Consider the following 12,563-nt stretch of genomic DNA (forward strand, 5'->3'; position numbering starts at 1 on the left):
AAACCACCTTCTGATATACTGTAACAAACACATGCATCAGTTTTATCAGCTTGGGTTGAACGTTCATGACTCCACCCCTCTGAGCAGGTGTGATGTGCGTGCAGAGCTGCCGATGCTGAGCCAGTGTGGAGCTCTGTGAAAAGATCAGGTCCAGTTTATTGTCTGGATTACGGCCCTGCTGAACAGTCGTGCATCTCAGTTTTTATTCAGTGACGTCCTGTGAGCGTGTCTGCACGTCCTGTGGACGCCGAATGCAGAGTGGCGTGTAGCTGGAGGAAAACCTGTGTGGAGGTGATAGGCTTGGGCAGGAAGCTGTTCATTAGAAGTGCTCCTGTTAGTGGAAAGCTCTGCTGAAGTACTCAATCTCACTCTTTAATTAGCTCCACTGTCAGCCAATCACTGATGCGGTTCGACCTCAGAAACCCGCCGAGCGTGACGCTGGTATGAAAGCGTTCGACATCTGCGTCCCAGCCGGGGAGGAAAGTCGCATCTAGACGTCTGCTTCCTGCTGCACTCGCAGCTTCCGTGCTTTGATACAGTCACGTCAGCACATCGAAGAAAGGAGCTGTAAGTGTGGGGAGTTACTCTGAGGACTCATTTGTTAAAGTGGAGACCCCAGAGGGGAGGAGCTTAACTCCTATCCCTTCATCCTAATTGTGGGGTCAGAAAACTTTTGGCTTTTTCAAACCAACAAAAAATGATGTTTGTACTTCAATGTGAAGTCTTTTGTTTTGTTTTTTTTGTTTGTTTGTTTTTTTAATAACTGCACTAGAGATGGACCGATCCGATATTACGTATCGGTATCGGCCCGATACTGACGTATATTACTGGATCGGATATCGGAGAGAAATAAAAAATGTAATCCGATCCATTAAATATCAAAAAAGCACCTCACAAAACTTGCAACACGGCGTAACTCGGCTCATAACCGTAGCACGTCGCAACAGTGTGGTCACGTGATCGAGAGGCTGTGGCGTGCCCTGTGGTCTGGTTGAGTATTTGTAGCCTCGCTACCAAACCAGCATTTCATCAACCGATATATGGAGCGACTGCCTCTTCTTGCTGCTGCTTCAATCATGAAACTGATCAATGATCAGCTGATCGGCTTTTCTCTCTTCTTTGCTTTTGGCCCACTTTGCACCAGAAAGAGGAAACCAGCGGCTGAACAGCAGCAGCACGTTTAAGCTTAAACTGTTGTTAGAATTTATTTAATATTACTTTCTACTCGAGGATCTTTTTCTACGTAGCTGACGGCTGGTAACTGTGCAGGGGCGGATCTAGCAAAGTTTAGCCAGGGGGGCCGATAGGGCATGAACAGGGAAAAGGGGGCACAAAGACATACTTTTCTTTCTTATTCTCATTTAAAATGTCGAGCTTTTAATAAATAATTATCTGAATCTTACACCCAAAGTTTTAATCTGATGTAAAATGTATAGAAGTCCATTACTGTATATAGTAACTGTTAAGTCTAATATACCCTAGTAAGCTATAGCACTTTTTCCTTTGGGAAGGTACCATCTGTGCAGTCTGCAGTTCTGTTGAAGAAAGATGTTGAATCTATTTAATATTTCTTGAAAAATAATTGATTTCTGTGCATTTTTTTCACACTGCATCAAATTAAGGTTGATTACGTCGAGTAAGCATCATGACGTGGAGCGTGAGGGGTGGTTCCCTATTTTTTTTTTTTTTTTTTTTGCTGGGAGTTTGCAACCTTATTAGTTTGGTTGCCTAATATTTCTGCTAAGTACTCTTTAAAATACCAGAATAGGGAGGATGGTGTAGGTTTAAGTTTACTAGATTGATCAGTTTTGCTGAACTATGAAATATTTTGGGCGCAGTGCATTTTTTACATACAGTATAACAGAATAGCTTTAGTGTTGTTTATTTAAACTTGAGTATGAACTTATACAAAATGCAGCAAGATATATAAAAAAAAAAACAGTTTTATTGATTAAAGAAAACTGTATCAGATTCATATCAGTGTCGGCCGATATCCAAATTTATGATATAAATTTATGATAGTGCTAGCTAAAAACGTAATCTGCATCAGCTGACGAGGAACTGGCTCATAAAAGCACCTGAGGGTGTTACACATCACCAGCATTCATCCGCAGAGAGGCCTCCAGAGTAAGTCCGCAGCCCCAGCTTCTAATGAGCCAATCAGCTGCTTGGATGGTAAAACGGAAAGTCCAGAGCAGCCGAGAGAAGACGGCGACAGGCGCCGAGTGAAAAAGTGAAAGCAATGTGCAGGAAATCCCCCTGTAAGTTTGGCTGAAAGCCAAGGTAAATAAATATGTTTTAAGACGTGATTTAAAAACAGATAAGGAAGGTCCTGTCTAACATGTAAAGGCAACTCATTCCACAGTTTTGGTGCTGCCACAGTGTTGCACAGCAAACGCCCGATCCCCTCTGAGCTCACGATTAGTCCTGGGCTCGCTCAGGAGGAGCTGGTCTGCCCACCTGAGGGGCTGGGAGGGTATGTGTGGATGAAGAGCTCAGAGAGGTACAGAGGGGCAGCATTGGACAGACATTTAAAAACAAATAAAAGCAGCTTAAAATGATCCTAAAATGCACGGGCAGCCAATGAAGTGAATATAAAACTGGGTGATGTGCTCACATCTACGAGTGCCAGTCAAAAGACGTGCAGCAGCATTCTGAGCTAGCTGCAGTCGAAGAACAGAAGATCGACTCACCCCAAAATGAAGAGAATCACAGTAACCCAGCCGAGCGGTTGCAAAGACACGGATTACTGTTTCAAAGTGCCAGCTGCCTCAGATGAAAGAAACTAGACCTGACAACCGACCCGATCTGGCTTTCAAGCTTAAGTTCAGGATTTCGGGGTTTGCAAAGCAACACACGGAACAGCAGCGGAGGAGGTCTGAACACCATTACTTCAGTGTTAGAATCATTAAAACAAAGAAAGTTTAGCGCCAACCACGACTTGACGTCCTCCAGACATGTTCGTAAGCGATTTACAGACGACCCATCTTTCTTTTTAAGAGGAATATGAATCTGGCAGTCATCTGCAGAACAGTGAAACGAGAGTCCGTGTCTCCTAAAAATTGAGCCCAAGGGAGGTAAATAAAGCGAAAGCAGGATAGGGCCCAGAATGGAACCCTGTGGTACTCCATGAGACAGCGGAGCACGGGAGGACTCCGTTTGTTAAGTAAGACCTGAAGCATTTCAGAACCTGTTACACCGACACACTGCTCCAAACACGAGATTGAAATTTCATGGTCTACAGTGTCAAATGCAGCAGTTAAATCGAGTAAGATAAGAAGGACACTTTCACCAGAATCGCATGATAAAATATGTCATTAAAATTCTTAAAAGTGCTGATTCAGTGCTATGCATTGCTTTAAAACCAGACTGGAAAATCATCTGAACATTTTGTGCATTCAAAAACGGGATCAATTACATGCTACTTTTTCCAAGCGCAGCTTAGATATTAGATATCAACAGCGTTTGTATCTAGCCCAGGTTTCTTAAGAAGTGGTTGCACAATTGCATCTTTGAAATTCTTTGGAACCACACCTGAAGTAAGGCTGCTTTTTAAAATGGTTAAAATAGTTGAACCTGTGGTAGAAGAAACTTCTTTCAGAAAACGGGGAGGGATGGCATCGTAGGGCGAGCCTACAGGCTTTAGATGATCCACCACCTCCTGTAGCTGAGCAAGAGTAACCGACTCTGTTGAAAGACAGCCGAGCAAACTGGAGGATCAGAGGCGTCAGATGTGGGCAAAGTAATCCGCGCCCTAGCCGAGGCTACCTTCTTTATAAAGAAGTGCAGAAACCTTTCACACATTTCATGTGACGGCTCAAAACTGAGATCAGAAAGAGGGCTTAAACAATATATGTGGTTTCTGATAATTCACCATAATAATGTTTGCAAAGTGTTTCCGCTTTGCTTCTTTTAATGTAAGCTGATATAAGGCCCAGCGCTCTCTTTAATTTTGTAAAGCTGTAAGAAATTCAAAACTCAAGTTGAGTTTAACTGAGCCGAAACACAGTGCTGAAAGAACCTCCGTGCCGAGTAGCTAAAAATGTCTCGTGTTCATGGTTTGCCTGTGTGTTTTTCTGCAGGTATGCTGGTTGTGAACGTCACCTGGAGGAACAAGACGTACGTTGGAACTCTGCTGGACTGCACGCGGCACGACTGGGCGCCGCCGAGGTACAGAAACGACTCAGGCTCACGCCGTTCGGCCGAGATCTCGAGTATAAAACAAGCTCGTTCTTGCTACGCTCAGTCACCACCATGTAAACACGTAGACACGTGTCAGGGACAAACATACAGATGAGCCTGTAGTGAGACACGTGGTCGATACCTGCAGACGTAAACACAGGGAAAGGCTGTAGGTTTCATGCAGGTAAACAAAACAACTTATTATTGCTCATTAATAAGACAAACGTAAGTCTCATCCAATTACTCGATGGAGTAATCAATACTCGATTACTGATAATGGACAGCTGCGGCTCTGTGCGCTGTACGATGGTTTGTTTGAGTCGCTGCGTGACACCTTTGGTTACCTTTGGTACAGGTGAGGTCAGGTGTGTCTTTCGGCTCGCTGATGTCCACCTCTGTGTTTTTAGGTTCTGCGAGTCTCCCACCAGTGACGTGGAAATGCGGAGCGGCCGCGGTCGAGGTAAGAGGATGCGTCCCAGCAGCAACACGCCGTTGAACGACAACAGCAACTCGTCGGACAATAAAGGCAGCGGCAGCAGTAAGACGCGCGGCGCCACGGCCAACAGCAAAGGGCGGCGTGGGAGTCAGACGCCTGGCTGCGGCGAAGACGCCAAAGCCAGCCCGTCCTCCGCTAAGAGGAAGACAAAGCCCGCCTCAGATATGGACCCCACCTCCAGCTCAGAGGACACCAAAGCGTCAAAGCGCATGAGAACGAACTCGACCGGCGCCGGGACGCCTCTGCCTGGAAGCAAAGCCGATTCACTGCCGCCGCCACAGCTGGACCGGACCTGCCCCTCCCCCGTCCTCATCGACTGCCCCCACCCCAACTGCAACAAGAAGTACAAGCATATCAACGGACTGAAGTACCACCAGGCCCGCGCCCACAACGACCAGGACGTCCGACTGGACCAGGACGGTGACAGCGAGTACGGGGACGACCCCGCCCTCCATCCCGAACCCGCCTCCTGCAACGGCGCCGCCATCTCGCCTGCTCGCTCCACTACACCGAAGGGTCGGGGCTTCGATGCCCCCTCGCCCTCACCAGGCAAGCTGACATCAAAGGTTAAAAAGAAGACGAGCGAGGCTGAGCCTGAGGTGACGGACGGTGGCGAGGAGGGGGCGTGTTTGACTGACGAGGCCAGTAATGACGGCATGGACGACAGGAAGGTCAAGAAAATGACGGCCGGGGGGAAAGCTGAGAAACTGGGACAGAAAGGCTTGAAGCTGACTCGCCCCGCCGGCGCGCCCGGAGTTCCCTCGCCATACTCCCTCCAAGCATCCTCCCCCGCTCTGGGCTCAGTGGTACAGTCCGTACCCAAAAGCCCCCAGCTGAAAAACGTCCAGCCTAAACCCGCGCCCCTCACTGACCCCGCCTCCAGCCCCGCCCATTCCAAGGACAAGAAAAAGAAAGACAAAAAGAAGAGGGACGGCGGAAAGGAAGAGGACAGCCCGAAGGCGATGGGTAAGGCGGGGAGGCCAGAGGAGGGCAAGAGCCCCTACTCTGAGGCGTCAGACGCTTTGCTCAACGGCTCCTCGGAAGCTCAGCAGAGCCGGCTCGCCAGCATCAAAGCCGAAGCCGACAAGGTGTACAGTTTCTCCGACAACGCACCCAGCCCGTCCATCGGCGTGGCCAGCAGGATGGAGGCCGGCCTGGCGCCCACGCTTCACATGACCCAGAACGGAGCCGACAACGCATCGGTCAAGACCGGTAGCCCCGCCTACTCTGACATCTCTGATGCTGGGGAGGACGGCGAGGGTAAGGCAGAGGGGGTAAAGGTCAAGCCAGAGCCTGACCAGGGACCTCGTGAGAGCGCCAAGAAGGCGCTGTTTCCCCCTCAGGCGTCCAGTAAAGATTCGCCGTACTACCCCAGCTACGACGCCTACTACTCCCCCACCTATGCCAACCCCAGCCCGGGACCAGCGCCTGCAGCACCACCTCATGGTGAGATAGCACAAGTGAAAGTGAAGAAAGAGGAGGAGCTTGAGGTGGGAGAGGAGGGAAAACTGAAGGAGGAGCCTCAGGAGGAGAGAAAGGTGGAGCCAGGGCCTCCGCAGCCATCAGTCATCCAGCAGCGCTCCAACATGTACGCCCAGCCGCTCTATTACAACCAGTACTACGTCCCTCCCTACTCCTACTCCCACGAGCAGGCCTACCACGCCCACCTCTTGGCCTCCAACCCTGCCTACCGTCAACACTTCGAGGAGCAGCGACAGCGCCACGCTGACAAGAAGGCGGAGAGCAAAGAGCGCGAGGCTTCCGTGAAAGAAGAGTGGAAGCAGAAGGCATCGGTACCGCCCACTCTGTCAAGGGCGCCCAGCCTCACGGATCTGGGCGCCAGGGGAGGCGTGAACCCAGCGAAGCCCAAAGAGCCCGCCACGGCTTCGGAACAGGCCAAGTCGGTCATCATGGCGAAGGGAGAGGACTCCAAGGCGCCCGCCGCCCAGCCCGAGGGTTTGAAGATCAAGCTGAGTGAAGGAGGGCATCACGGGAAAGAAGAGCCAAAGTCAGGGGCAGAGCCGGGCCGAGCAGCGAGCGTCGAAGCTGCCATGTGGTACAGACAGGTACAGGTGTCCTCCCTCTGTCACGGCACGTTCCACCTCGCTTGTGTTTTAAGATTGATTGAGGTTAGTTTGATGCTGATGAAGGTTTCTCCCTCTCTGCAGGAGCCCGACTCACGTCTGTGGTCCTACGTCTACCCCAGCAAATACTCGGAGGCTCCCAAACTTCAGGAGGACGACAGGTGGAAGGAGGAGCGGGACAGGAAGGTGAAGGAAGAGAGGCCGCGGCCCAAGGAGAGCCTCCAGAAAGACGAGGCGGCGAAGGAGGTGGCGGAGGGTAGGACGCAGCTGCCTCCCGAGGAGCTCCGCGGGGGCGGGAAGGAGGCGCGCCCGCCTCACATGCAATTCCCCTCGCCGCTGGCCCAGCATCAGGGCTACGTGCCCTACATGCACGGACCGTACGCCTACAGCCAGGGCTACGAGCCGAGCCACCCCGGGTACAGAGGCATGCCCTCGGTCATGATGCAGAATTACCCAGGTGAGAAACTCAAACACGACATAAACAGGCGCAGCACAAAGAGAGCGCGAGGGCGGCGAGGGCTGGAGAGTGAAAACCAGCGAGTTAAATTAAAAGCCACGTTTCTTTGTGGCGTCCGAGGGACGAGCGAGTGCCAGCTGTTGGTTTTGGTTTCTGTTTAGGCTCGCCGGTAAACCTGCCGACTGTTCACAGTGATACGGCTTCAGGAAGCTGAACTTCAACATGCAACTTCCTCTAAAATCCACCAATTTTCACTTTTTTCCACATTTCTGTGTAAACAAATGAGATCAGGCTGTTTTAGACCAGCCGACGCTTCAAATCTACTTCTGCTCATTTTCATTCACGTTATTAATATAAAATTAGACGAATGCGACGCACGGCCCCGGATGATCAGACTTTCACTGGCCCCCGAAAGAAAGCGCGGTAGAGGAGTCGATGCTGAGAGGTTTAAAGATCTTTAAGCTATCTCGCCACTGCACGTGTAATCCTGGCTACGGTGGCCACTGTGGGACAAACATGCTGGTCAACAAAGACGCATCAAAGTCACTGTTACTGTTGCTTGCCTCACACTGTAAGTGGCCTTGTGGAAACGGTTGTGGCGCTTTAGACTGAGGTGAGAAGATATAGGATGAGATTTTGTTAAGGTGGCGTTGTCTCGTTCCTTCCTGTCATGTGTTTGGTGAAGGATAAAACACGTGTTTCATATCTGCAGTCTGAAGATGCAGGCATGGATTTAAACGCCTGCGATTTCTCTTCTCCTCTGCCTTTGGCGTCATGCATTTGTGGGCGGTCTCTAGCCACATACATAAAATGTGATGTTTGGATCCATCTCAGCCATTGTGTTCAAAGCTGGTGGGGGAAACATCCTGAGTTTGTTGGAGAACACAGTTACACACTAATCACCACTGAAAAATGGCGTACTGACCTTTAGAGCTGCTGCCGCCACGTCATCATGCCGAACCTATGTTTGAACCTTTATGTTCAAACATAAACATCATGTTGTTTGTTCATGTTTGTCCTTCCAGGCTCGTACCTGCCAGCCAGTTACTACGCCTCCTCATACGGCGGGAAGGTGGGGGCGGGCGAGGACGGCGAGAAGCCCTCCAGGTCAAGTCCGTCTGTGAAGCCGTCCAGCGAGGCCAAAGCTCTGGACCTGCTGCAGCTGCACGCCAGCCAGTACAAAAGCAAGTCGCCGTCCATCCAGGACAGCAAGACGCCACATGACCGAGAGCGGGAGAGAGAAAGGGAGGGCGACCGGCCACGCTCCTCGCCCTCGCAGCGCATCATGCAGTCCCATCACCACCTGGGATACCCTCTGTACGACCTGTCTTACCCCTCAGGTGAGCCTCGCCTGCTGCCTTTAGATCCTCTTTAGCTCAGGTGTTGGAGGACAACCTGCTCAGTTTAGTGACCAGCCACACAGCCATGGTGAAGCTGACCTCCCATGATTCATAGCTGGAAAGGGATCCTCTGAGCCCGCCCACCTCACCCCTCTGAGCCCGCCCACCTCACCCCTCTGAGCCTGCAGCTGCTTTTAATGAGAGGCGTGTGCGAGTCTGTTTCAGTTCTGACATCCTGTCTTTGTTTCAGGCCTCTCGTCCTCCGCCATCGTCGCCAGTCAGCAAGCGTCCGCCCAGTCCATGTACCCGCCCGCACGGAGGTGAGAACGGTAAGAAACACACACACACACACACACACACACACACACACACACACACACACACACACACACACACACAGCAGTTATGTGTGAGTGCTGCGCAGGTGCTCATCACATCCATGAACATGCTGGGACTTCTGTGCCGCTCCTCTCCACCTGTACACCTGTACCTGCCCTGCTTCAGGCGTCTCAGTGCAGCAGCTCCACCTACTGGTCAGATCAGTGAATCTCAGTGTAAAAAAACAGTTACTGAACAGGACATCAGCCTCCTCATCATCATCACCTTCTTCTTCGTTTTAATTTCAAACCATTCCCTGGTAAAATCTTCTGACCCGTGATCTCCTCTCACTTTCTACAGGCACACCTGATTGGCCAGCCTCTACGCCTCTCCGAGTCATGTGACTGGATCACGTGAAGAAGTGTTTCTGTTTCCGTGACATCAGTTCAGTGGTGTTCTGTGTGTGTTTGATATCTCTGCCTGGACGTCCAGCCAACTGCTCCGACCCTCGCCGGACCGGATCCTGGTCCCGTTGGGTTCTGCTGGTTCTGGGCGGTCCCGTTGGCCAGCAGGTGCTGCTGGGATGCAGAGCTCACAGTGACGTACCTGCAGGGACGACTGGGTGACCTCTGACCTCTTTCAGAAGGACGGGCTCAGCTCCGGGTGACATCACACCGTTACCTGGATGCGTCTCAGCTTCACGTGAAATAAAGAGAACACTGGATGAAGGAGGGCCGGCCAATCAGAGGGCAGTATTCAGACTGCTTCCTTGTACTGACTGAGTGACAGGCTCCTCCTCCTCAGTGTGTAGCTGTAAACATGCTCTGTGTGTGTGTGTGTGTGTGTGTGTGTGTAAATACTGTACAGAGGAATTATTTTAAAGAGCTGTTGGATGATGTTGGATTTCCTACTCTTCTTTTTGTCTGGTAGTCTCTGCCTCTGTTTTTCTACTGTTGTTGATCTGATATTAAACCTGTAGCTGGTGGAGCAGCGCTCGAGCTCAGTGTCCTCATTTATTCCCTGAAAACACCACAGAGAAGCTGATGTTGTGAAACGTCTTCGGGTCCTGGGATGATGGGAGGCAGGAGGGATCCGCTCAGATCAAAGGGTTCTTCTTCTTTCAAAACAAAGCTTGCAGACTCTGGTTTCATTGTGTAGAATAAAATATTTCCTGGTTTAAAAACGTAAAACAAATGGAGAAATGTGCTTTTGGATGTGGATCCATCGATGCCTTCTAACGCACCACCCCCCCTCTCCTTCTGCCAGCAGCAGCACAGTTTCACCCTGAGCAGCGGTTCATTGATGACCCCATCTCATCCTGTATTTTGCTCACGCTGACGTGGCCTTGCTGCATTGCTGACACGGATGTTTCACTGCTGTTTCCCAGCAAGGCTTCAGTTTGTCTTCTGTTGGATCATTTTACCTGTATGATGATGTTGATACAGTTTCACCTGAGAGTTGCAGCTGTAATCTCAGCTGATGAAATCTCTGCTGTTAGCTTGTTTTTGTTTTCTCCATGATGCTAACCACTCTTGTAAGAAAAGGGGAGGGGCTTGGAGAATTTCAGACACATCTCTTCTTTACTCAGAACTTTCTGTCAAACTAACTTCATTCAACAACTTGTAAAAATCATTTTGCAGTATAAGTGTTGTGCTGTCTCTGGTCTCCAGAGCCGTCCTCACAGCAGACACCGTGAGGTCACTAATGGTTGTGACGGTGCCGGAGACTTCAGGTGTCTGTAAACTGCAGAATGAGAGCCAACGACGTCCAAATGTACCAACAGGAAAACGCAAAACTAGATGTGACAGCTGTGCGTATCATAACCAACAAGATTCCAACATTATTAATGCTAAGAACAAGCCTGCGGTTAGCATGACAGGAAGTCGAGATGATGAAGATAGTCCAGCCTTCAAACTAAGACGCGTGTTGTATAAAAGTCTTTCTACAGAGTAAAGGACGGTTTGAGGTTCCTGCTGGCACCATGCGCTGTCTGCACAAGCTTCTTCTTTGTCTTCCACCATGTCTGCGAGACATCAGTGAGACATCAAATATACCTGATTTATCTTAATGCTGTAAACGCCACACTGACTTTAACTTCTTCTTTTATCAGAGTTTGCAACAGGAATCTTTCATGGAGAACAAGCGGCGCAGAGCTCGATGGCGTCAGTGCAGGATAACGAGGGTCGACATGTCTGTGGAGGTTTTCTCCTCACTGAAGACTTTGTGCTCACTAGTGCAACTCGTGAGTTTGATTTCCTGTTCATCGAGTTTATACAAAAACATTTTCAAACTTAGAGTGATCTGATGAATAAATACAGGTTATTGACGAGGCAGGTGTTATTTTAAAGGATAATAAAAGATGATTAACTTTAACATCAAATATTAATGACCTTTGGAATATGTAACAACAAACCTCTGACAGCCGTTAGATACAGCACTGCTGACCAGAGATGGGCAGTAACGCGTTACTGTAATCTGATTACTTTTTTCAAGTAACGAGTAAAGTAAGGGATTACTATTGCAAAAACGGTAATTAGATTACCGTTACTTTCCCGTAGGAACGCTGCGTTACTGCGTTACTAAAACCATGATTTTTTGCGAGAATGTCTCACGACAGTGACGTAAGCGAGTGCGCCGTTCATGACAACAGCTGTGTGCAGATCAACAATGGATCATATATCGAGTGCAGAGAGAGTATGAGCGTGCAGCGTTTAAAGCGTGGAAGTACTGACCTTACTTTGAGCTTGATTCCATAAAAAGTGACAAAAACATTAGTGTCCGCTGTGCGTGGGAAGAAAACTTCTTTTTACAGCGAAAAAACCCCTAAACTTCCAACAAGCACCGAGTAGCTACGACGTGATGGGAAACTCACAGAGAAACTCGCGGATCCTTCCACTGACCGCGGCACACCTGCACCAGGGTAAACCTCCGCCTGCCCCACTCCTGCTTTACAGGTGAAAATAGAGCAACAGGACCGCTGAGTCTTTGACTTTATTTATTTTCTGCTGTGTTTTACTTGCATCTATTTGAAAGACTGAGTGTAAACACACAAAATATTTTATTTTATGAGCTGGAATGTGCAGAAAATAGGTTTAAATGTTAAACTAATTTCTTCCAGTCAGAGAATGTTGCATATAATTAAATGTTTGCTTGATGCATAAAGTTAAAAGATTAAAACTAATAAAACAAGTTTTAAAAAGAGACTTTTCCATCTGATTACATTTTGTATGATGATTATGCAGAAAAAGTAGAATTGGGCTGAAAGATCTATCGCTTTATCACCTGTTCAGGTTGTAAATCGTGTTTTTAAAATGTAACTAAGTAATTAATTACTTTTGAAAATAAGTAATCAGTAAAGTAACGGGATTACTTTTTTGGGGAAGTAATCAGTAATTAGTTACTGATTACTTTTTTCAAGTAACTTGGCCAACACTGCTGCTGACATTAGCCTGCATGTAACGACTGAGAAATCAAGAGATCAGGTTTAAAATAGTTTACATTTTAAATTCTCGCTGATTACTCCCTCAGAGGCCTCACACACGTCGTTCTCGGCAACCACAATCTGAAGAACGGTAAAAAAAGACTTTTAGTTTCACTTATTTACTCGGGTCATTTTGCTTTCACATTGGTTATTTCATTTTGTTTTTCTCTTTGTTTGATTCTTTTTTTTCTTGTGACTCTCAGAT

General features: G+C 48.7%; 1 protein-coding gene across 5 annotated transcripts in view; it reads left to right on the forward strand.

Moving 5' to 3' along the window:
* The window catches only part of LOC147326848 (zinc finger protein 609-like), a 30,670-nt gene extending 20,795 nt beyond the window's left edge, over window positions 1-9,875 (forward strand). For 4 of the 5 annotated variants that reach the window (XM_086302207.1, XM_086302206.1, XM_086302208.1 and 1 more), the window contains 6 exons: window positions 4,083-4,170; window positions 4,590-6,744; window positions 6,847-7,219; window positions 8,245-8,559; window positions 8,810-8,879; window positions 9,238-9,875. In XM_086302207.1, the coding sequence (XP_086158333.1) occupies window positions 4,083-4,170; window positions 4,590-6,744; window positions 6,847-7,219; window positions 8,245-8,559; window positions 8,810-8,879; window positions 9,238-9,247 (3,011 nt within the window). In that variant the 3' untranslated portion in view covers window positions 9,248-9,875. Of the gene's footprint in view, window positions 1-4,082; window positions 4,171-4,589; window positions 6,745-6,846; window positions 7,220-8,244; window positions 8,560-8,809; window positions 8,889-9,237 lie in introns of all 5 variants that reach the window. The other variant, XM_086302209.1, reaches the window with a different exon arrangement.
* The last annotated feature ends 2,688 nt before the right edge of the window (window positions 9,876-12,563 follow it).

Source organism: Aulonocara sp. 'chitande type north' Nkhata Bay, linkage group LG7 (genome assembly GCF_057382095.1).
Source record: "Aulonocara sp. 'chitande type north' Nkhata Bay isolate Kocher_YH1m ecotype deep benthic linkage group LG7, A_spYH_male_GT1.1, whole genome shotgun sequence".
Classification (NCBI taxonomy): Eukaryota; Metazoa; Chordata; class Actinopteri; order Cichliformes; family Cichlidae; genus Aulonocara; species Aulonocara sp. 'chitande type north' Nkhata Bay.